This window comes from Ixodes scapularis, unplaced genomic scaffold (genome assembly GCF_016920785.2).
Source record: "Ixodes scapularis isolate PalLabHiFi unplaced genomic scaffold, ASM1692078v2 PGA_scaffold1__304_contigs__length_218370807, whole genome shotgun sequence".
Classification (NCBI taxonomy): domain Eukaryota; kingdom Metazoa; phylum Arthropoda; class Arachnida; order Ixodida; family Ixodidae; genus Ixodes; species Ixodes scapularis.
The window spans coordinates 18683594-18709384 of NW_024609846.1; the positions used below are offsets into that span (position 1 = coordinate 18683594).

Genomic DNA, 25791 nt, shown 5'->3' on the forward strand with positions numbered 1-25791 from the left:
TTAGTTGGGGAGAGAGTGTCGTATCTGCGTGTATCTGATAACCGCATGCCATGAAGTATGTACTTTTATGTCTGACGTCAGGGTACTGTGCGCCTGCGTCCGGTGTATCCTATCTGTATACATTCAGCCCCGATTTGATGTGTGCCAGACAGCAGTTGGTCATGAGGCTGCCAGTGTTGCACCTCGCAGTAAAGTGCTTTGCCAGAAATGCGTCCCGGTCCCAAATGTAACACTCCGTATCCTCCCCTTCTCATCTTCCGTACCCTCCCCCTCCTCTTCTTCTGTACCCTCTCCTCCTCCTCTGTACCCTCCCCTCCTCCTCCTCCGTACCCTCCCCTCCTCTTCCTCCACACCATCGCCCCTTCTCCCACTTTCCCCACTGAATTTAGCTGAAAAATCGACGCCACGTGACCTCAGCACCAATTCAGTTTCGCCGCTAAATTTAAAAGAGAAAATGGCGTCAAGTGACTCCGTGTCACGTCACCTATGAACAAATTCAGTTTCTCCGCTAGATTTAGCGGGAAAACTGGCGTGACGTGTCCTCAACACCAATTCAAATCCTCGTTTCATTTAGCGGGAAACTTAGTTTGTGTCCAGGTCATGTGACGCAAGTTTTACGGCTAAATTTAGCGGGGAAACCGACTGCGCAGTGTTGCACTCTGGGACGTCACAGTCCTACACACCAATTCAGTTTCTTCGCTTAATTTAGCTGGAAATTGAATTTGTGCATATGTCTTTGACGTTTCATAATGCAACGCGCGCGGTTACGCCGACGCTGTTACACGCGGATAAGCCGCTTAAGAGCTGCGCTCTAAACGAGCGAGTACTTTGTCCCCTTGATCAAAGGAGAGGAGGAGCACCTGTATCTTTATATTATAAAAAAAAATAGGAAGGTCAAGAAAGAAACAAAGGTAAAATGGAAAGTATCCACGAAACCGCTTCTAAACTAGTCGTGTACGTGTTATTTCAAAAAAAGTAAAAAAGTAACCGATTACAATTACAAACACTTTGCTAAAAGATCTAACTGATTACAGTAATCAATTACTGCATCCCAAAAGTAGTAGAAAAATTACATTAAAAACATTGAAGTACGAATACATAAAACATCGCGGCGCCGCATGCCCGGAGTTTGGTAAAACTTTTAAGAGAAGCGGAAAGCGTTACCATTTTGCGACAGTCTGCATTAACGTTTAAGCGAAAATGAGGGAAAAACGCAAAAAGAAATACCTTCGTGTCCTGGTGGCTAGCGAAGACGAGCACTATTGTATATAGGCGTTTCCAGTGGACGCAGCATCTCGAGAAGGTCGCTTTCAAGACACAATCGAGATTGAAGGCACGTCCGTAAAGTACCAGCTGGACACGGGAGAAAATTGCTGCATCATATTTGGAAGCCAGCTTCGGTAGGTGACCGCGAAAGAAGCGCAACCGTGTACCGCCGTTTTGAAAACCTTCTTGGGCACAAGGCACACGCTTCCGAAAAGATTCTCCCTGGTGCTTCGAAAAAATAAACAAATTTTACGAAGCCCAATTTTTCGTAACGGAGCGAGACGTTTTGCTTGCACTTAGCGGAGGCACAGCGAACGCCTGGGCCTCATCGCACGCGATTAGAGTGGTACATGAGTTGCGTTATTTACAGCCACTTTTGTTTTAACCTTTTTATTACGAAATCAAGAATGGATAAATATATTCAAGCTCGTCACACAGAAAGCGAGAGAGAAACAGAGAAAGAGAGAGAGATGAAATAGAAAAAATAAATAGTCACATGCTGGACTAGTAAAAGCCCCAATCTTGAAACAAAACCCAATCTAGATACAAAAATATGACAGATTAGATAGCCTTCTGTTCATAGTACGTTTTTTTTGCAAGCACACGCGGGTAAACTCTGAAGGGGGAGGGGGTGGGTGCTTTGTCGTGGCTAGATGACGCCACTACAGAACGGCGGAACACAGTCGTCTATGGCGCAGCAAACCCCAATCGTAACAACCCGTACACAGGAAACGAGGCGCTCTCGACAGCTAAGCACTCAAAACGTCGCTGAGTGCTTTGACATTCTAATCCTTCTGGCATCTTGGCACTTTTTGTAGTTGTTAAAGAATCAAAAAAGTGTCCAACGTCGGTGCAACATAGACGAATGGCGTACGTGCAGACCGAGCGATTTTTTAGGTAAAAAAAAAAAACTCAACTCAATAATTTTAGCTTTTTCGGGAGCGTATAACAGAAAACTTGCAATTCAATACAAGAAAAAAAAAAAGACTAAGCGAATTGCAGAAAACGTAACCGCAAAAAAAAAAAAAGGTTGCGGCTTCACTTCACGCTGTAAAGGTGGGCGGTCAGGCGAAGCTGTCACCTGCAACTATCGCCTACTGCACTATACGAAATGCCGCCGCCGGTTGCAGCACGCCTCCGCTGGTCGTATTGCCGTTTCCTTTCCCTTTTGCCGCTCCTAGTATTCACGCTGCTTCTCGGGAGTCCTAACTATGCGTGGCCTACCCATAGTGGTACTGCAGCAGCAATGAAATCAGTTGCTATACTCCGTTTCATCATACGTTTAAGCGCAGCGGATGTTACGAGCCATCGAGCCAATCGGAGGCCGTGTGAGTGTCGCGTGACCTTAGAGAGGGGGCACAGCGACGCGCGGAAGTCGTATCACTTGCCACGTCCACATAATGGGATTGGCTAAGATAGCTCGTAGCATCCGCTGCGTCCCAACGTAAGATGAAACGGGCTATAGGCGGGTTCTTCTTTTATATATGAAAGGCTAGTGACCTCACTCCCCACGTCGCAAGCTGCCGTCGCCGCGGCAACTTGGCAACAGTAATCTTCACCGGGAACGAATGCAGTGAGCGCTACGAGCTTCGCATTGCTTTCAGGAGCTCCTTATCATTCATTCTATGGTTAGGATGCTTGTTTTCTGTTTATTCTTTATTGAAATGAATGTTGTGCTGTATGTTGTGTGCGTGGTGTTTGTACTGTTCGCTTCAACCTTCTGATGTCTTTTTTCTGTGAGAACGCCGACACGAAAGCACACGCGAGGAGAAGGAATCACCTTTCTACATTCATCGCAGTCCTGTTAACTTAAAAAAGCTGTATCCGCACTACCAGAACTTGATTCGTGATTTCAGTGTATATTTAAGTCCTACGGTATGATCCCACCCCCTCTGTAATGCCTTCGGTCGTCGAGGGTACCAATAAATGAAAAGAAATGAAATAAGAAAATATTACTTATCAACCAGAACTATCGTCAGGGACAGTCTATGAATTGATTAGATGACCCGCCTCCAGTGCGAGCTTTCTGCCTTTGGTAACACTTAGGCTCACGCTCAGTCGAAGTCCTGCCCTGCGGAATGCACTGAGCGCGTATTGGAGGTGAAGCTTCTACCGAATGTTTAGCTATACCTATAGCCTCCTGTATACTGACAAAGCTTGGCAGATCGCCACAAGAAGCGGCCGCCGAAATGGAAAAGCTGGAGTGGTAGACAGCGGATGAGAGGAGAGCCACGTGGCGGGACCCCGCTGCGGCGAGACGCCGAAACACACTTTTCCCGAGAGAACAAGTGTGTTTGGGGTCCTCGCCGCTTCAAAAGCTGTGCGTCCAAGTTCTTTGAGAAATGGCTCTTTGATGCTCTCTGCTACCAGATCCTCGCGCTCGAAATCCGCGACCGGGCACTCTATGGCTCCGTCGTCGAACTGTTGTTCATGACAGAAGATAAATTGTTGTACCCCTATCTCGGGCTGATGGCCGCGTGTGTAGACTTCCCATAGCCACTGATACCTTAAGAAGTGCAGGGCCTATAATGCTCACGTTTCTCGCTTTGTGGTTCGCCTTCTTATCTGCCAATGCAGCATTCTCATTAGCTGCGAGGTGACTTGCTATCCCTGCTTTTCTTCAGCTGTAAGTTACTACGGCGACTGACAAGAAAGACTGTCTATAGTAATACTTTATGTCCATTCGACTCTAAAAGGTCCATGTCTCAGCATTTCAACACTGGCAATTTTCAAGGCGTCTGCAGAGCGCACTACTTCCACAGCCAAGTCCTCTGAAACAACGTTGATCTCTGACCACGCTTGCGAAAACTAACATTTACATAAGCATATTTACATTTTTTTTTTGTTTTTTTGCCTTTTGTTTTTGTTTTTCGTTTACATGCACGCTCGCGAACATATTTGGAAGGATAAAAACAAACGGCTTTTTAGGACAGCGGATGAAGTGGCGTAAGTGGAATCCTCGTTTACAGATACATTCCTTTTAATGTTTGCAGCTGAATCAAATGTGTGTGGGCGGGCTCAGTGCCGCATGCGTACGCACCGATCTCTTTTCTGAAACAGTTTGGAAAACAACATTCAATCTCTTTCGTGCACCTGGTTTGCCAGATGTTAAAAGTTAGGCTCAAAATGTTTTGTTATGTGTTTTCCTTTTAGCTAATACGATTTCGAGCGATAAATGAGTACCTGTACAACGCCACGTTGCCGCTCAAAATCGAGTGTATGAGGTCATGAGGTACCTGAGGTTCTGCAAGTGGTTTGGTCTACCTGCAGATGACACTTGCTGTACACCGCTCCGTTAATATGACGAGTGCAGCAGCATATAGCTTAAAAAATGAACAACAAAAGTACTTAAAATGGAAAGAATGAAAACACGCAGGACCTTTACAGACAACCACACAGAAACAGTGTCTGTGAACGTCCTTCGTTCTTTTTCATATTCTTTCTCTTTGGAGGAGGATAATTACGACACGCTCGCTTTACCGAACAAAAGCATGCACTCGTGTACTTTTTTTTCCCACCGGTACTGCCAGTGCGTCATACGGGCGTATAGACTCCGAGCGTATCACCCACCATTTATCGTTTGACTTGTAACTTCATTCCCGGAAACACAAGAAGGGCAGTGTCTACACTACGGCCACACCAGGGACAAATCCGAGGCATAAGTGCAAAGGCCCACTGCATCTGCTTCCCCTTGCTGAAATGTGTGCGAGAGCCGCCGCGCAGTGGGAAACGGGAAGGTTCGCCATGAATTGGCTCTTGATCTTGGTGATAGGTTCGTGCGGCGTAGGATCGACCACAGCGGTCCCAGTCACCGATGTTGACAAAAAAGTGGACTACACCGGGTAAGTGTGCTGCTCTAGAAGTGACTCGTACGCAACAATAGAAGAGTTTAATATCATTAAAATGCGGCTAAAAAAGTTTGTTATACCACGAGTAGTTATTAGCTTTTTACTGCAACTATTCTTTCTAATTTTATTTTTGTTACTCAGGGCCTAAAAGAACAGTGTGTCGAAACATTCATCATTCCCGTTGAGTTGGGGTTCGAGTTTAGTAGCTTTTACTTTGTTCCGGTTTGGACCCAGTTCAGTCATGCGTGCGAAATATCGGTTCGGTTTCCGGATCATAACCCTGCCTTAGACTTTGGCCGCCCGTGCATATCCTGCAGCAAACAAAAAGGAAACTTCTCTCCCAGTCGTAAAGAAAGGAAAGGTGCATTCAACTTGTCGTGATCTGCACAAAAAATACTACAAATGTGGTCATCAAAAGCCGCGCTAAGGAAAGAGAGACAGTGCAAGAAATTATCTTAGTGTCATTTTGTCTTGACTTTTTATCGCAAACAACACAATTGAAAAATTACTCTATTAACAGAAGATGATAAACACTACCAAAGGACTAACATGCGAGAGAACCAGTCAGCGTGTACCGTACTTGAAGGCCACATGCCTCCAATAACTGAGTTGAAGACGACCAAGACAGCGAAGGGCAGTCAAAGAAATATTCAAACAAAAAATGTAAAAAAAAATACAGAGGCGGCATGCTATGTTTGAAGTACGCCGAAAAAAAACATAACCTTTCTACTAACACTCTGGACAAAGGTGACGTGCACTACGGAGAAATGGGTGCTTGTGTGGTGTCCCAACAACTGGCCCAAGTGGCAAGGCGTTTTTTAGAAGGCAATGTACAGGGAGGCGTTGGAGGAACAGCAAGCCAATCGTGGAAAGCGCCAGAAAACCTGGAGCGGCGCTACCAATGGAACCGCGAAGAACAGAGGACGAAACCTCCTTTTGGCTTCAACGATGCTCACCGAAAGAGCCACCGGACGACTGCATTTCGCCTGCTCAAGCCATCAAGGCATTCCTGTCGGCCAGATTCCAGGGCTCATCCATACACAAAAAGGCCCCAACAAAGTTTCCCGCAAGTGCGGCCCTACGAGAACACTGTAACAGACAATCCCTTTCCACACCCCAAAGACGCGGAGGTGAGACAACAGCTGCCTTATGCTGCTGTGGTAAACTACACTCCGACACCCGGGCTCGAGCAGCAAGTTCGTTACGTAGACTCGAACATACACCTGCCACCGGCGACTGGAGTTCCATGGTTATAACCACTGAGGTCCACACAGGCCGCACACAACAATCTTGCAGCGTTCGGATGGCCCTCCCGAGATGCCCCCACTCCACTCTCAGCGCCAGACAGATTCAAGCAGGGGACTCCCGGTGCCTTCCTCGGGACCTTGGACCTCCCCAAAGACAGCACATGTGGCCCAGTTGTATACATATGTGGTGCCTCCCCTCCCCTTCCGCGATCTGCGTGCAATCGTGACCGAGATGGTGAACCAGCAGCTGGGCTACCACTGTAAACGGCAAGGGGTTTAAAAGCGCTTTCAGTGAGGGGGGTCAGGGGTAAGCGGGCAAATTTCAAAATCAGTTGTATTAAAAAAAAACGACGAAGGCGACGTAGACGCAGCAGACGACCGACAGAGGTGGTAGGATTTCTCAATCTCCAAGGAGCCCGACGGCAGCAAAAATGGGAAGAGTTGTTCAGCCACTTGGAGGACGAAAAAATGATACTTTTTGGAGTAGCCGAGACGCACCTACGTGATCTAGAAGAAGCCCCAACCAACGAAAATTGGTGTTGGGCTGGACACAGTCGTGTGGAAGGTCAGCGCCGAGGAGGAGGAGTGGGCGTGGTGTGGCGCAATACATCAGTATGGCAGAAGGAGCCACGAGAGTGCTGGGATCATATTTGGGTGACAGAGGAGATAATATGTGTCCCTGTAGCTGTTTGCATAGTGTACCTGTCGGTAGGAACTGCGCGCAGAGAAGAGAACCAGCGTTTAATAGCTTGTGTTACAACCGATGCCAAGGCCCATGCTGCTACAAGAGAGATTCTTATTATGGGGGACATCAACGGACACCTGCATGAACTGGATGGACTGGAGGACGAGAATGGACAAATGATGATGCAGATGGCCGAAGATAACGCTCTGGAGATAGTCAACCTTAGAGTCTCATGTGAAAGGCAATATACGTGGAGTGCCCGTGGAAGCAAAACTTGCATTGACTATGCCTTGATTTCACAGAAGCTGACCCGCCACCTTGTCCACGCAGACATCGATGACGCTGGTGACCACAGTGTTGGGAGCGACCACAACCGAATAAGGTTACAGTTCTCAAAGGCAACGCGACAACTAAGAAAAGAAAAGCCCCCTCGGACAGGCGGTTTCCGGCTGTCCCCAGTGGCAGCTGAGAAAGTTGTGGAGGGGTTCGAGAACGGCAGCAAGACGGTGAGTGCGTCTGGATACGCAGAATATGTGTACGAATTAAAGCGCCTCATCAAGCAGCATTCTACAAAAGAACGAGGTGGACGACGACAAAGAAAGCGATGGTGGGACGCTGAAGTACAAGCCGCTATCAGATTGCGACAAGAGCTGAACAGGGAGCACCGCACGGTCCTTCTTGGTGGCCACACTGACCGATTTCCTTTAAGGTGTCATGCGTACCAACTCCAGAAGCAAGCCGCAAAGCAACTTGTTCAAGAGAAAATGGCTCAGGCTGTTATGGTCACAATGAGAGAAATCAGTGCAAGCGGAAGAGATCCACCTAGGAAGTTCTTGAGGTACCTAGGAACTCTCAACGGAAGAGAGAAGTGCCTCACTATCCTGGACGAAGACACAGGGCAGCCAACAAAGCGACTGGGACAATGTCTTACAGATCGTTTGGTAGAGGTATTCTCACCTCCGGAAGCGGCGCCGCTACAGGATTTAAGCCCGACGGAAGGTACGGCCTTGACGCCGGATGACGCTACCTGTGTAACAATCGGGAGGGTGTCCCTTATACGCGCACTGGCGCATATTAAGAACCACACCGCCCAAGGCTTAGACAAGATTCCGGCAAGTGTGCTTAAGGCGTTGAGGAGGGAGTCCAGAGATCAGCTGGCGGACATCTTCGAGAACATTCTGTCTGGGACAGAAGGGATTCCTCGAGTCTGGAGGGGTGGTCGGATCGTACTGATTCCTAAAAAAGGATGTGATCGTCATTGTTTTCGACACTACAGACCCCTGACCGTAACAAGTACGGTGTATAGGACTTTCGCTTACATCATGAAGGAGCACATGACCGCATGGGCGGAGGAAGAGGGTTTACTGACGGAACTCCAAGGGGGCTTCCGACGGGGGCGCCGATTGGAAGATCACCTGTATACTCTTACACAATGTATTGAGGTGGCCCGAAGGGAGAAAACGAATCTTATCTGTTGCTTTCTAGACATCGCGAAGGCCTACGATAGCGTCCCACATGCCCGGCTCGTTCGTCAACTCCAGGATCTTAACATGCGACCGGAGTGGACAGCGCTCAGCTATCGTCTTTACGATGGTAACACGGTTAGAACCCAACTCAGTGAGGGTACGTCTGAGGAGGTGCTGGTGACGAGGGGCTTGCGGCAAGGATGCCCAATATCTCCGCTCTTATATATGCTCTACGTGACCACTCTAGAGAGGCAGCTCATCCGATCAGGGCTGGGCTTTTCTCTAACTCACCTGGAGCATGGCGAGACCGTCAACTGGGTTCTGCCGGGACTAACTTTCGCAGACGATGTGGTACTGACTGCGGCATGACTGTCTGAAATGCAACAACTTCTTGACATATGCACTCATGAGGCTGTGGAGCTCGGCTTGAGATTCAACGCGGGCAAGTCAGCGCCGGTTGTGTTTTCAGGCTCCCTCGAGCCAACACTCGGCAGCCTTCGCCTCGGCGGATGCGATGTGCCAATACTCGACTCATATAAGTACTTGGGCATCACACAGTCAAATGCAGCAGACTACCTACAAGACCACCACACTTATCTTCGCCACGCAGCCACACGAGGAGCCAACATTCTCCGTAAGCGAAGCCTTTGGAGCTGCAATCGGGAGCTCTGGAAAGCGGTAGCATTACCTGGACTGACATTTGCAAATGCTGTAGTATGCGTTCCCGGTGATGTCCGAGCCCATATGGAACGCCGACAGAGAGAGATTGGACGCCAGGCATTGGGCTGCCACGGGGGGGTCGCCAACGAGGCAGTTCGGGGAGAGCTGGGCTGGTCCTCCTTTGAGGCTCTGGAGGCAACCAGCAAAATTACCTACTACGGGCGTCTTCGCCATATGGACAGCTGCAGGTGGGCCATGAGGTTGTTTATGTACACTCACCTGACGGGGCTGCGGACACGCTGGCAGAAGCGCCTTCGTCAAGTTGAGCACAAGTATGGCTTTTTTTCTGACCCCGTTAAAGCGTCATCAGAAAGGGAATGGGCGTCAGAGTTTAAGAAGAAAGTCCGTGACAACGAGGCCCAACAATGGCTCAGAGACGCAAAAACAAAGTCGACGCTCCAAGTGTGCCTGAACCACAAAACAACCATCGCATCGGAAGCACTGCTGTACGACAACAGCCTGAGCAGCCGCTTGTTGTCTGAGGCGCGCGCCGGGGCCCTCCGGACACTAGTTTACAGACGCCGGTTTGATGCTACGGTGACTTCGAGCGCATGTGGGGTTTGCGGAGGCTACGATGAAACGGTAGAATAAGTTGTGCTAGATTGTGCGGTACTTCAGCCGTCCCGGTGCCCACGCGTCCAGAGCCCCTTAATGCTCGCTGAGGCGTTGGGCTTCACAATTACTGAAATCGGGAGCAAACAAGCAGACTACTCTGATGCACTAAGCTCTGCAGCTACGCAGATAAAGGGCCTTCTAGCGGCCGGCACAGGCTTGTAGTGGCCACTAAAGGAAGACTTGAAGATTGGTGGAATAAGATCCACCTCAGGGGGCATTAAGACCTCCTCGCTCCCAGGCTTGGTCACGAACTCAGTTCGCGCTCGCCCGTTTCAAAGGGAACAAGCCGCATCCTCATCGTCATCATCATCCAAGCAAGGGCCACAGCTATCGTGCGTTAGGCCCTAATTTGCGCCTCCAACGATCTCGGTGGCGCCTTCTGTTTTTGCCGCCGCTAAACAAACAGGAAATCGTAACCCGCCCATTATCTGTTAGATTGATTTTTATGTTCGCCTTTTTTTCCAGGGGGAGTAATATGTACAGACAAGAACACAAACATAAATATATTTTAGCCACTTGGCATAGTCGGCCAGAGGTGTACGCCTATGGTCCCGTTTGGGGCTTCTACAAGAGTATAACTGTACGCCCGGACACCAAACGGAAACAAGACCATTTTCTTATACGCCGCCTACTCAACATATAATTGAACGCAATCAAAGCACACATCTGTGTGTCTCTACTGAATTACTGCGGGAATAACAGTAACTGACTTCGCTCGCCGCTTGCAAAAATAGTCGCGACTGACATTTTGTTGCGCGGAACAAAGTGTAGACACCGGAGAACTATAGCCCTCATAAAAATGCTCCCCCCCCCCCCCCCCCCCCCCCCGCCGGCAATATACGGGAGTAGGCAATGGCCTTGCGGACAATGAGCCTCTTGAACCGAGCTCAGGGAAGCGACAGAGGGAGCCCTGACGACACGTCCGAATCTTATTCAAATACAAGTTCTCCATTTTTCTCAAAAAGATTTAGAAAAATATTGTCGTGTCGTGGCCGCTGGACGAGTCCTTTTTCCAAAGCAGGAAAAGTAGGGAACCTTAGGGAGAAGACGTGAAGCCTGCACACCCAGCGGTCGACACCATTTCCGAAAGTAAATGTGTCTATTTGAAAGCGTGCAGTGCAAAACGCAATCCCCCCCCTCTTTTTTTTTCTCCCTAATACCAACCGGGCAGTAAAGTTTGGTTTGACAGGTATAAACTTCTCATGCGTTCGCAAAACTGAGACGCTCTGCGGCCGTAATCGCTGGAAGCGACCTCGAGCTCGAACGAACGAGTGCCCTACCGAATTGGGACGCAGCGCTCGTGCGTCGTGTCGAATCGATCAGCGGCACGGCCTGTCCAAAGTGGCCCCTTTTAGCCACCAGTCGCGCTGACTAGGAGTCGTTTGAGGCGCCCTCTGGTCACTGCCCTGGAGTTATACCGATGGCAGGTCTCTCCAGCGACAATTCGGAACTTCCAAAAAGGCTTATCAGCATTCCTTTCCGCGGACGGTACGACTGCCATTGGTAGAAGAAATACCAAAGTAATCTACGCAAGTAACATTCACGGATCAACGCTTCTCTCAGCTACAACCATTTTCTTGCAGACGTAAATCTAGACCGCCATTGTTTGATATTTATTTTATTCTTTCCCCGCAGGCACAGCATCTTATCCGTTGTTCCCGAGACTAGTGACCAAGTAGATGTGCTGTTCCGACTCCAGAACGAAATGGGCGTAAGTATTTTACGCGGTAGAGGTTTCACAGTAATTGTGGCCCTTTCGAGCGGAGGGCCTTCAATGGCAAGGTTTCATTTATTACGAAATGAAACCTTGCTCGTGCAAAGCCTGCTCTATGTGAGAAATAAAAGGAACAACCTTTATTGCTACCAATAGATGTGCAGGCGTAGCCGCAGCTCTTTGATATACAAACCAACGGCACGTAATCAGAAAAATAGCTATTGAACATAAAACGTTAAGAAAGAACATCTCAGCTGTATGTGGGGTTGCGGTTTTGACTAGTGACGGGGTGACGTCACGCCATCTCATAACGATCAACTACCACCTGTAAAACACTACGACCGTTCGGTGTGAAATCCATACCTGAATATAATGTCCGCTGCCTGGAATTCATTTTCGGGAATCCATAGAAGAGTGCAGAAAGGGCACTCGGAGTGGAAGACGCACAAAAACAACACAGCGCTGACTCTGCGCTTTGTTTCTGTGTGCGAAACGTTATTTGGCTAGCTGCTCCGGCTTTCGTGAAGCCTTCGCCTGTGACGTCACATGACTTCAGTGTCCCTGTTAATTGAGCGGAAGAATACACGACACGTGACCTCAACACCTATTCAGCTTCACCGATAAATTTAGCTGTGATTATGACGTCACATGACTTCGTGTCACGTGACCTATAAAGAGATTCAGTTTCCCCGCTAGATTTAGCCGAAAAATTGACCTCGCGAGGCCTCAACGCCAATTTAGTTTCCGCAAATTTAGCGGAAAAAATTACGTCATATCACTTCGTGTCACGTGACTCACACACAAGTTCACTTTCTTCGCTAAACTTAGCGCGGAAATTGACGTCACGTGTCGTCTTGTCGCGTGATGCTACAATGTTTTACATATGCAGCATAATTGCCTCGCAATTTGCCAACATATATTTTTTATTCGTTAATTAATTCATTTAGTTTATAATTAATTATTCGTTACTTTCATTTAACAATCTTTCTTTCATCGATTTTTTTATAAATAAAGAACACATTATTTGATGCAAATTTATTATATTATTGACCGTTGGAACTATTCAGTTATTTTTTAATTCGCACATAATACCTTAGAGGTCGGGGCATCTATATCATCCACACCACGGCTTGAAAATAATCAGTTTTTGCAACCCACCTCGTAGTCTCCTCTGCGGAGTGCAAATTCGTCCGCCTCTAGCACAGGGGTTGCGATAATGTCCGAACGCCGAGCTCTCGTTGGCTGATCGAAAAACAAAACGGTGGGTAGACATCGAGGGGCGTCTACCCACAATCCTTCCGATCAAAGCCATTCAGAGCGGGGCGTCGTTCTGACGTGACCGCAACTCCTGCGCAAGAAGCAGTCGACTTGCTCTCCGCAAATAGCCCCTGACAGCGTAAGGAGCGCAGGGCGTGGTTTATTCTAGGTTCCCGCTCCTTGCTTCGTGATTGGTTCTTTGGCCTTCTTATTGGCAAATGCAGCAATCTGACTGGCTGCGGAGTGCCACGCCCTGCCACGCCCTGTGTCTCTGAAGGCAGGGTCACACTGCTCATACATAATAGAAGAAGACAGTCTGCAAACACGAGTCACCGCTACATCCGCAGTTCGAAAGCCGCGTGAAACGATTGTCCTATTTCTTCCTCCTTAGCTTTAATCCTCAACTCAAATGCGAATTGTGAAATCACGTGGTCGTGACATTCCTTCGGCACCGGTGAGATGACTCCTAGCTTCCACCGTGCTTTTTATGCGCACCATAGAACTTGTCATTCCCCAGCGACAATAAGTTCTGTCGGGGCACTCATTGGCCATGAACGCGAATCCAAATATTCGTCGACGGATTGATTGTTGACGAGCGCATACGTCCGAGTGACGCAGTTCTCGTGTCCAATGCGTGAGCTGGGCTCTGCTAACGTCAGTTTGGCGCCGGTGACGCGCTTTTGGAACCGCGGATGTATCATAGTGAAAAGGCGGAGAGCTTTCGAGGGCAAGAAGGTACAAAATAGCCCGCTATATTTTCAAATTTTCGGACCGAAAAGCTGGCTTTTGACTTTCTAGCCTCTTTCTTTTGGCCAACTAAACGATATGCGATTAGTAAAGTCCCGATTTAAAATCATTCATCCTAACCCAAAATTCGTTTCATGGCCCCTTTTAACTCATTTCCATGCGGCAATCGAAGCTCGGATCTCGCGCTAAATCGCTTTCGAAATGCAGACTGCCTTTGGCATGATGTATAAGCAGTGTGACCCCGGCTTTAAGCTGTCGGTGGCTACAGAAAGCACCACGTCTAGGCGGGGTTTGGCAACCGTCGCAGTGCCTTATCCTCAACTAGAAGCTCCTCGGAACTTGATATACAAGGTGACCCCCCCAAAAAAATGTGCAGCATTTTCTACAGCTAAGCTGTTTATGGCGAGGGTTCCCTAGATTTTTCGTATGCGTCAACAAAAACTTCCCTTTCCCGCTAAATTTATCGGGAAAATTAGCGGGAAGGATGAAGAGGAGGGAAGTGCACCGCCCTCTCTACGTCGTCGTTCCAAGCGCTTGCTGCCTAGTTTCCTTTCCTTCCGCTGGGTGGCGGTCCAGTCGCGCGTGTCTAAGCTAGGTGGCGTAAGCTACCGCCCGATCCAAAGGGCTCAGCCGTATTCGTACATCCATCCATCCATCCAGTTTCCTCCAGCTCCTCGGGGCAGCGATAGTCCTCGACATGTGTCTGCGTACCTTCCGTCACGATGACCGCCGATCAAGACAATAAATGTGTTCGTACTTTTGTTCAAAATTCTGTGTCACGTCTGTATCGTGTGCTAAACAGCTTCGCTGGTCATTCACCTTCACAGAGTGGAATGACTCATGATTTTTTTGCTTCTTTTTTTCGAGGCAAAGATAAACCACGCATCGCCGAACGCTCATTCTCTGCCAAAATGTAGCGTTAGTGGTCCGAAGCAGATGCGAAAGTGTCAGAAATAACCGATATATTATTCAAATGGTCTAAGGGATTTTCTGAAATCTTCATTGGGAAAAAGGCAGGCCGACTCATGCATGTAGCACATATGGAGCACTTTGTCTTCAGCCACTAAAGACGGGCGCAAACTGGGCTCATTTTCGCGTTGAAAGTTTCACAAAATCGCTCTTAGCGTTTTAATGAGATAACCGTTAGTTGGGAGAGTTTGGCCTCTGGTTCGGAGTCACTAACGCTACATTTGGGCCGATAATGGCCATTCGGCGATGCGTGCTTTACTTTTGCAGTTATAAAAAACCCTGAAAATGTGTTTATGCATTTTTTTTTTTTCAATCGCGAAAGGTCATATAAGGTTCTGAACGACATCTCATTTATTTATTATCCCATTGAATTGCAGATGGACTTCTGGACTGAAGCGGGAGTAGCCGGATCTAGGGCCGTCGTCAGAGTAGCACCGGAACAACTTTCCATGTTCACCAAGAAAACATCTGACGCGGGAATGACCGCCAAGACTGACGTCCAGAACGTCCAGGAGTAAGCTTCTGATTAGATGTTTATAAGTTTAATTGACAGCATAAAAAACGCGGGGCGCGGTTTCTGGTGTTCAAACTGCATGCTTGCTTTCTTACTGGTTCTCTTGCATTTGATGAGCTAATTATCGCAATCCTATGCAGAGTGCAAGTTCCTCCGCTTATTTTGCAGGGGTTGTGGTAACATCAGAGCTCCGAGCTCTGATTTGCTCTGATCGAAGGATAGGGGGTAAACCTGAACGCAGCTTCGACTATCCTTTGTACGCCAAAAACTGAGACAAAGTAAAGAAGATGAAAACAGAAGGTGACTTGTGTTCTCGTCTTCTTTACCTGTCCTAGTTTTTGCGCTTTTCTTTCCGTACTATGAACCAACTAGCTTAACTCGCCCTTTCGTTTCGACCACTTTTGAATCAGAGCCAATCGGAGCTCGGCGTTTTTACGGCACCACAACCCCTGCAAATGAAGCAGACGAAGCGTTGCCGCAAGTAGAGCTCATGGTCGGTGGGAAAGCCCCCAAGGTTGCCCAAAACAGCTGTTGGCTCAAAGTCAGCTCTCATTTTTGTCCAATAGCGTTTTTTTGGTTTTGATCATCGTTGGGGGAGTGTCCCTCCAAACCGGAAGTCTCCTCCGGCTTCAACTGTGGTGTCGTCATGTTGCTTGTCGAAGCTCCCTACCTCCATGCTCTGAAGCGTAGCTGATTTTGTGGCTAGAGTTGACACTCTCTGACGTCACGCCACTCTGGTGACGCTGCTTTTGACACTGGGCATGCGCAGACACTCTATTTTACGAGGATTTAGTTTCTGTACATGAGCCAACACCGGGCGTGGGTAAAGGCGCCTCAGTTTGTAAACAGCGTGATGGTACGGCCCAATATGATGCTAACACCAAACCTTCGCAGTGTACGGGTTGAACCGGACCATCGAATCACAATATGCATGCGTCTTTTGCAGGCTCATCGACGAGGAAAGAGACGGGGCTCGATCCACCACCTACTCCAGCACTCCACTCAGATTCCGGCGCTACCTAACGAACGCAGAGGTAGTGCAGCGTTTATATTTCTTGGTTTAAACCAAGGACTGAGTAACGATGAGACTTTTGTCGCGTGACTAAGGGCACCTAGTGACTTAGGGGAGTGACATTTTAGCGAAAACTTTTAATGTAAACTTAATATTAAAGTTGTAAAATGACCAGTATTTGACGTAACTGCAGACACTGAAATGGATACATCTAAACAGTTTTTATACGTGCAAACATCTAGATCGTGTTTTTGTTTTTTGTTTTTTGGTAAAGAAAAAAATACGAAACACTATTCGCAACTCTAGACCTCTGCTTGCCCTCTCGCGGAGGAACGAACAACATAGGAGCGGGGATGCCGCCGGAGACGAGGGCGGGAAGTGCCGGCCTTGATGCTGCTCTTACCGCGTGGTTCTGGTCGGCGTGTTCCTGCATCATTCACTTTTGCCAGAAAAAGTCAGTGCGATAAAATAATAATTGTCGCGTTCCGCTTCGCAACTTTTAAAAATTAACATGCTAAATGTTTTTAATACCCGTCAACACCTCCGTCACCTGTGATGTGCTCCTTCCCTGACAGCACTCTGTTTGTAAGCAAATAAATTAATTTTAGCACAATGACCAGCGTCAGCGCGTAGGAGCACGTGAAAACATGAAAAATCTATCCCGTTTATTTCGCCTTCTAGGAACTAACGCCCCGTCATTCATAAGGTGTGTGAGTTCCGAATAACCATCTTGTACTACAAACTACAATTATAAAGCATTAACTAAGCAGTAAAGGGATAACGGGTTCTGCAGGGTAGTGCGAAATATGGCTGGAGAGGTAATCTATATTTTGTTGGGTACTCATGTATCACTTTTTTTACTCTATCGCTTTAATTTAACGAGGGAGTCAAATAATGTATTAGTCGTCAATTAAAGAACCATTTAATTTTTTCCATAGTTCGAAATCGCTCTGAAATCCTACGGCCTGGAATACGACCACGTGCAGTACTCCCCCATCGGCAAGTCTTACGAGGGACGAGACATTATCGGAGTGCACGTGAGTATGGACATGTTACGCGCAAATCTTTTTCCGTTACGAAAAGTGTCGAGAACCTCCTCTCCACAAACCGGTTCTTCCTCTCCATGGAAGTCCCCCGTTCCCTTCTAGGCAGACGAGGCCATTTTTGAGCGTGGCCCTGCAACAACTCATAAAAAAAGAAGTGTTGTAGACAAGAGAAACGCGTGTCGCGCGGTTTAGTCACGAGTGCTGTGTCACCGTTCGGCGCAGGCTTGACTTCGTTATAGCTGTTCCAAAGAAATATTCTGCGCATGCGCGAAACGGTACTATCGCTCCCCATCGAAGCTGAGATCAACCAAGCAAGCGGTCGTTCTTGGGCCTACATTGTACTAGGCTGCTTGAGAAACAAACTAAGCCTTGTGGGTCGCCTCGTTTCTCCCAATGCCAGCGAACTGCATCGCCAAAGGCTACAACAATTAATTTTGCAGGAAAGAGAGCGCCATATACATTCAGCTTAAGTCGACACCCAGCCGACGCTACGAGGTAATGGAAAAAATTGAGCAGCGTCAAAGCGCAAGTCACTGGGCCTTTTTTATTTATGATTGATTCGGCAATGATAGAACACATAGAGAAACATGACGAACACCAGACGGCGCGGTTTTGACGCTGTTTGATTGGTCACATCAGCTCGCAGCCTAGGCTGCGGATGCACTAAGGTGAAACTAAGTATTGTACTTCAGATTTTGGTCGGCCAAGCTGTGTGCCCTAAAGAGAAAAGCTTGCATAGCCGCTATGAAGAGAAGGCAGCCAGATTGCTCACGGTGGCACCCGAACGAGCGCTGCCTGACCCGCAGCGTACCTTATTCTATGGGTACATCAATCTTGTAAGCTTCTGAAGACACTTTAAAACAAAAACGGGTCTACCCATTACACCCCTAGTCACATATACGACACGCCAAAAATTCAGTCCGACGTGCAGCACACTGACGTCTTACTGAAGGCCTGAACGTTTACGAGAGGTTTGATGCCAGTGGGATATAACGTATTAACTATTTACTGCACCTTGTTGCATATTTGCGACATAGCAATGAACGACAATAAAAACATCTACAAAATGCATTTAGTGCTGGCTCCGCACGTTGTTGCATTTCCGCAACATACATCCGTGAGGCGAGCCGTCCAGTGCTGCCATCTGTACTCAGGCGGCGAAACGGCTCCCTGAAAAGCATGACAGCCACTACGTCAACGCTCAACAGGTCATATAGGTAAGTCTTGGCTACTGTATATCACTTTCTATACAGTCTAACGCAAAACGAAAAAAAAAAAAAATGTGCCGCTCAGCTCTATGTTTTGCTGCTTATGTAAATACTAGAAACCTTAAGATTATCGACGAAGTTTGTCGTTGGAAGCAAAAAATAGCTATGTTGCACAGATGCAACAATGTGCACGACGGTGTTTTTCCTTCGTAGAGCAGACACAATAGATCCCACATAATTTTACAGCTGTGGAATTCCTTCGGAGAGCGAGCACAGCGAGCTCTCTAGCAGTGACGATGACTCTGATTCTAAATTGATGTTTTTCTGGAAATCCAACGTTCTTTTTTTTTTCAAATAAAAAAAAAAAAAACACATTACAAGCAGTCTAGGCTTTATTGGCGGGGATTTTCGGAAGAGACCATCTTTCGTCGAGTGTAACTATACAACAATTGCAAAGTTTTAGGTTTGTTTTCATGTTTTCAAAGAGCACGCTTAGAACCGCTAGTGAAAATAATCCCCTATACAATGTAGAATTTCTCTGCAAATCATTTATTTTACCGCTCATTGTATGCGCTGTATAAGACGCTGTTATTTTCTGTACCCTAGATGTCCACCCCACTGCAACCTGTAGTGCCAGTTCAAGCGAGACGAGTACACGCTCTGACGAAGAGGAAGCTCCCGCAAGTGAACCAGCTGATCAATCGTCAACTAAATCTAAAAGAAGAATTATCTGGAAGAATGCAAGCCTGATGCGGAGCCCTGGAACAGTCAAGTTCACTGGACAAGATGAGCTTGCGCAGAAAAGTTTAAAGTTAGAAACACCCTTCCAATACTTCAAGTTCATCTTTCCAGGCGCTCTTAATTCGCTTATTGCAAGTGAGAGTAATTTGTACTGAGTCCAGAAGGATGCCAGTATGCCCCTCTGCACCATTGTGGAGGAGAGTGATGCTTTTCTAGGCACCTGCATGTGGATGTCTATAATTCAGCTGAAGAACACTAGGTGATAGTGGAGTGAAGCTACCAGAGTAAGCCAAGTAGCTGACAACCTCACGCTGACAAGTTCGAACGGTTGAAGCACAACCTCCACTTTGTGGACAACAGCTCTCTCGGCCCAAGAGATGATCCTGATAGAGACAGGCTTGCGAAGATACGACCGCTGGTCGATGGTGTAAATGAATAGTTGTCGCTGATACCGCTTCAAGAGCACTTGTCTGTGGATGAACAGATTATACCTTTCAATGGCGCAAGTGCCCTGAAACAGTACTGTCTTCAGAAACCAACAAAAAAAACATGGGGTACAAAACATTTGTTCTCTCAAGAGTAAGCACCTTCCCGTACTAGCTAGAACTGTACACGGAAGAGGAGAACTTTGCCCCAAGACGTGCAGGAGAGCCTGATTGTGGAGCAAGCGGGGACATTGTTGTTTGAAGTAGTTAATCCCAAGAGGAGTTCACCACAAAGTGTAGTTCGATAACTACTTCAACTGTCGAACCCTTCAGGTGTACCTGGAAAACGAAATCGTGCACTGCATTGGTACAGTTCGGATCAACCGAGTAACGGGAGTCAGCATGCCATCTGACAAGGAAATAAAAAAAAATGGGAAGCTTGGAAGAGAAGGTAGCGACCCTGGATGGCATTTGGCTGTCGTGTATAGGGTGGCAAGAAAACAAAGCAGTCACCTTGCTGTCCACCTTTGTTGGGGCAGAGCCTGTCCTAACTGCGCCAAGGTGGAACCAAAAAGAAAAGGAGAGGCGCGACATACTGCGCTTACAACAAGCACGTGGGAGGAGTGGCCATCTCCGATTGAAGAAATGGTACTTTCGTATTTTCTCTCCTATTCTCGACTTGACGGCAGTAAATGCCTGGCTGCTGTACAGGAGGAATGCCGAGACTACTTCCGATCAACCAGCATGAAAGCTAATCCCCTTAGCAGAGTTCAAGGTGGACGTTGCCACGTCACTCTGCAAGGCAGGAAAAAATTAACTGAAAAAAAGGGGAGGGCCCAGCAATGAGTCAGTGGAGCAAGGCATCCAGCTGAAAAAAACAAGAGGTCCTGCAGCCCCGTGTCTACCTCAAGATATCAGGATTGATCAGGTATTATCACTGACGAATTAAACTGTGTTACAAACCTCACCTTTCATACTTTTATGTTCAGGTTGGCCACTGGGCGCTTTGGAGTTAGAAGCGACAACGTCGCAAGTTTCCTGGATGCAAGGGCATTTGTATGAGCTACTGCTCTAAGTATAGTACTCACCTGTGCTCAACAAGCAAGAACAACTGCTTGCTTTTGTATCACACAAGCAAATGAGGCCACATCTCTCACTAACGTGTGTAAATACAAGTTTGGCTCTGGTTCACACATTTTTAGCATTCCGCTATATATATTCCGTTATTTTCATCTTGTGGCAAATATGGAACATACCTATCTTTTTTCGATATATTTTTTTTTTTCAAACGTTCAAATTTATTTTAGTGATAGTATGGTGATCACGGTGGTATTCTACTTCTGCTGGAATAAAATTGTGAAAAAATAAAAAAAGTTGTGCAGTAAAGGGTTAAACAGCTAAAGTACGTATCAAAGACTACAGGGAAAAAAACACTGAGGTTTTGCAGTAGGGCCAAGAAAACCCCGATTACTTTATTGTACAGTCAGTCACATGTACATTAGCTGTCTCATTAAGTTGTACAAGTCGGCTATCAAGCCGCTTAAGAAAACGGGTACCGTCGGTTCACCGTCAGTGCTCTGTACGTTCAACTGAAGTTTTTGGGGTTTCTTACATGTAACAAGGAGGCGTAAGAATATACACCTTTGTTTTCTGTGTGGAGTTTTCCATGCTAAGCCCCGCTTTATATCCCGCTTCCAGCAGCTTCGATTGAACAATTCCAAAGTGTTTGGCGGCGCACGAGAGTGCCGTGTTGCAGCTCGCATTTCGCCAATTAAAGACAACACGGGTTTATGACGAAGATTGACGCAGCACTCGTCTCTTCGTCCTCCTGAAGCGCTCGAAAATGGCGTCGTGTGCCGGGAGGGGACAGAAAAATATTCGAGTGTGAGGATGTTTGACGATTTGGCTACGAGGAAAGTTGAGTACGATGCTTCTTTACTTTCAGTATTGAGGATCTTCATTCGGCGCCATTTGTAAATCTGTGTCCGTGTTCTACTGTTACGTAGAAAGGAGGCTACGTGAGAGGTGGCGCTGATCCCGTCTTACGGTCTTCATTCCTTTCGCCTCGCTAGATCACCAAAGGGACGAACAGGCCCATCATATTCTTCGAGTGCGGCATTCACGCCAGAGAGTGGGTGGCCCACGCCACCTGTCTCTACATCATTGATCAGGTAAGCTTTTATGCACCATAAAAACAAATTACAAAAAAACGTTCGCTGTAGACGCGCTGACAGCATTATCTCCGGAAGCAGACGTCGCAAGCATTCTTCGAAGCATGCGTGCGGATAGTTTCTAAAACGTGAAACGTTTTTTGGCTAAGTCGCTCCGCATTTTGTGAAACGTGAGAAGCGTGGCCGCAAAGCTGGATGCTGATTGATTAACGGGGGAGGTCACGTGACCATAGGGCTAGGCGAGGAGGAGCTCGACCACCTGCTCGCTCTGAGGGAGACGAGCCCGAGAGTATGGAATGCTCTTGGAAATGGTCAGGATTATCGGCCCGCTCAGATGTAGTACCGCTTCCTTCTAGGAAAAAGTTTCGAGGCAATACACCTTTCCAAAAACCGCTCCTAGGCCGCCGCCATGTTGCTGATGCTGATGTGGTTGGTGCGACTCTCGCGCCCTCTATCAGCTAGAAATTTTCTGCCACTCTCTGGGACTGTGAAGACCCGCTCAGCGCGGTTCTCTACCTACGTTTTTGCGGTTTTTCATTCGACGTTTTCTCGCCCCTCCTGAAAGTTTCCACTTAATTTTTTTTTTATGCGTGCTGTGTACCCTTTTTCTGTTATCTTCCACTGTGAGAAATAAGGCTGGTAAGTGCCTGCCATTCAAGCTTTTCTGCTCGACATTCACGGGAAACGAAAGACGTGAGGGACGTCGAACGACCCTCGACGCGATTTTCCGAACATTGTTCTCCCCCCTCCCAGAGATAATCCGCGTAAAATCCTCAGCCATCTCCAAAAACAGTTGTACGGGTTGGGGTGAGAAACGGGTCAGTCACGTTTGTTTCTTTGCCTTGGTGCGGTTGTGAAAAAAGGAAGCTCTCCCCAAGACGTGCCCCAAAACGAAGTCATCCGGATTCCGTCCGATCGTCAAGATGTGACTGTCGTCGACTGTGACTGTGTTATTTGAGATCTTTCTCAAATAAATTCGTTTCGGATAACGCTGCATCGTGTGGTACGTACGAATGTTAACACTTCCTCAATTGTATGTCCGTGTCCTGTCCATCGGTAAACACGTTATTTGTGAGCGTGAAAAATGCATGCCTTTCGGCTATTTTCTGATGTAAATTATTTTTGACAGCTAAGCGCTTTGTCGTTTCACATGCGGCGAATCCCGCGGTGCCGTCAAAAGTTATCGCAAGAAAAAAACAAATAACTAGAACTTTTCATTCCAGTCGCTATCGTTCTGTCGCGCGTGTACCCAACAAAAATAGTTTAGATTTTTTTTTTTTACTTTTTTTGTTTTTTTAAATGTGGCACAATGCTTTCTCAATGTCCTCGGGAACATACATGTACCTTGAAACACAAAATATAGCGGGGAAAGACGATAACTTAGCCGCCAGCGGCGTTTGAAACTGCGCCTACGCAGGCTGCGCCTATTGAAATCACAGTCCACTCGGTTAGGGTTAGGAGGGACGCCGGTGAGAGTCTAGCCTCAAACTCAGTGACTGGGCTCACAAACGGTTTGTTGCCCCTGGGGTCGAGTGTTTTTTGGAAAGGTGTATAGTGCGGCATACGTAAATCTCAAAGTATGGGTAAACGTTTGAGATGCTAGAAAGTCTCACATCAAGGAACGCAACTGCCTAGCAATTTACCGTACATTTTCTATGGCCAATGTGTACCGTGATGCAAGGATGACAGACGACTCAGACAGTGAATACAGACCGTGTTTTGCACGATGGATTTGAGGTGTAATACCTGCTTTAAAGCTGGCTCGAACATTTGCATTCGGCACCGGCGCCATCTATCCTGTATTCCTGGAACACTTGCTCTCAGCGTATAACTAGACTGAAGGTTTTGCTATATTTGTTGCATAAAAATGACGCACTGTGCTATAGGCCTGTAGCTCTCAAGTTTCGAGCTGCGGCCCTGGCGAGGGAAACCGGGTAGTTTTAGGTCACGCTACGGTTGTGCTTTCCCGCAATTGCCTGAGTTAATATAAACCAAAAAAAAAAAATCGATGCGAATTATACGGCGTTTTTATGGGAATCTGAAGGTCTCTGTCGCCCTGTTCCGGTGGTGATTTTAATTGTGGTTAGTTCTTCGATGGTTTTTGTTAGCGCACGGGGACAGACGCTGACAGACATCCATGGTGAGACGCCAAGATGCCGCTGTATGTCAAAATTAGATGTCCTCGTCTTGCGCGAGTTGTGAGGATTATGCGTAAAATGTACACGGGTCAGAGGTTGGTCAGGGCTACCCGATAGATGGACCTAGTGTGTGTCTTCTCGTCGTAAGCGACCACAAGCGGTTCCGACGCAGTCCGTTATACTGGAAGGCAAATCTTTGAACCAGTTTTAAAACCCGGGGTCACGCTGCCCATTCATCATAGGAAAGACAGTCAGCACACAGATTCGGACGCGAGCCACCGCGAGATCCGTGCTTCGAATGCAGCATGGCAATGAGCTCAAGGAGAAACTTGACACGCGGCATTCGAACCACGGATATTGCGGTGACTCGTGTTTCCAGACTCTTTCGTGCGAAGCACGAGCAGCGTGACCCCTGGCTTAAGGCCTGTCCGAGAAGAGACACATGCCACGATTCCGGGCTATCCCCAAATTTGAGACGTTGACCAAAACGAGCAGATGATGTGCCCTATCCCCGTCCCTCCGCAGAACTCATTTGGCTTTGGGTGAGTTCGTGGAGTCGCCGAACGCATGCACAGTTTCACAACTGGCTGCGGGGAGAAAAGCGTTAAGGCTATAGGCCATACCAGCGGTTATCACCCAGGCGAAAAATGCTGAGTGACTGGGCTGTCGACACATGCGCGGTGTCTCATATTTCGCGCAAAGTAGCTACCGCGCATGCTCAGAACGCCTTCCACAGCCCAGTCGACGAAGATGGCAGCGCTCAAACGGCGATTACTGAACTTCTCTATACACGCCCTATAAAAACAAAGGGCATTGTTATAAGAAGGCAGAGTAAAGGTCGTGTATACATATGCGAACGATATAAAAAAGCCTAGGCGAGCACGTGCTTCCGAAGACCATCAATCTTATCTAAAGAAAAAAAGCTGAGTTATCATCGAGGCCATACGGTGTGCAAGTTTGTCTGCTCGTTGCGCACCTCGTGCGTTTGTATACCCCCCCCCCCCCCCTTCCCAATGCCGCCCACTTGCATTTGTTTCCTTTTAGCGAATGATGGCTTGAGTATGGCTGCCTCGTCTTTGCGCGTTTTCTACGCATTCTCTGCGCATTCTCTGCGTGGTCCCTTGATCGGCGTGCCGATATGCGTGCGTTCCGATGCGTCCGAGACGCATTTTATAGAACACTCGCTCGTCGTGTTGTGTGAATGAGCGGAATTTCAGTGGCTGTTCGATTTTAGTTGTTACTTCCCACTTGATTGGCAAACGGTTGCTGAGTCAACGCAGATAGCGGTGGTGTTCGGTAAAATAAAACAAAAAAAATGAAAGCCGCTTACAACTCCCTGTAACGCCGAATTAGAGCGCAGCTCTTGAGGAGGAGGAGGGAAGGGCACGGGGGGGGGGGTAAACTAACCAGGGGGGGGGGGGGTCACGTGACCTTGGGGGTCACGTGACCCCCAATGCCGATGATGTCATCACTGACGTCACTGATGACGTCATCCGTGACGATGACGATGCGGGTACCGATGACGTCATTAGTGACGTCACTGATGGCTTCACCAGTGATGATGACGATGACGATGCGAATGTAGGTGACGTCATCAGTGACGTCGCTGATGACGTCATCAGTGATGATGACGATGACGATGCGGATGCCGCTGACGACATCAGTGACATCACTGATGACGTCATCAGTGATGATGACGATGACGATGCGGATGCCGGTGACGTCGTCAGTGATGATGACGATGACGATGTGGATGCCGGTGACGTCATCAGTGATGATGACGATGACAATGTGGATGCCGGTGACGTCATCAGTGATGATGACGATGACGATGTGGATGCCGGTGACATCAGTGATGATGACGATGACGATGGGAATGCCGGTGACGTCATCAGTGATGATGACGATGACGATGCGGATGCCGGTGACGTCATCAGTGATGATGACGATGACGATGCGGATGCCGGTGACGTCATCAGTGATGATGACGATGACGATGTGG

The 25791-nt window shown here is 47.8% G+C and overlaps 1 protein-coding gene across 1 annotated transcript in view; it reads left to right on the forward strand.

Moving 5' to 3' along the window:
* Positions 1-4371: 4371 nt before the first annotated feature.
* The window catches only part of LOC120836245 (zinc carboxypeptidase-like), a 50726-nt gene continuing 29306 nt past the window's right edge, over positions 4372-25791 (forward strand). The window contains exons 1-7 of the mRNA XM_040214120.3: positions 4372-4380; positions 4882-5108; positions 11483-11558; positions 14912-15048; positions 15995-16082; positions 16999-17097; positions 21553-21651. Coding sequence (XP_040070054.3) covers positions 4372-4380; positions 4882-5108; positions 11483-11558; positions 14912-15048; positions 15995-16082; positions 16999-17097; positions 21553-21651 — 735 coding nt within the window. The remainder of the gene's footprint in view (positions 4381-4881; positions 5109-11482; positions 11559-14911; positions 15049-15994; positions 16083-16998; positions 17098-21552; positions 21652-25791) is intronic.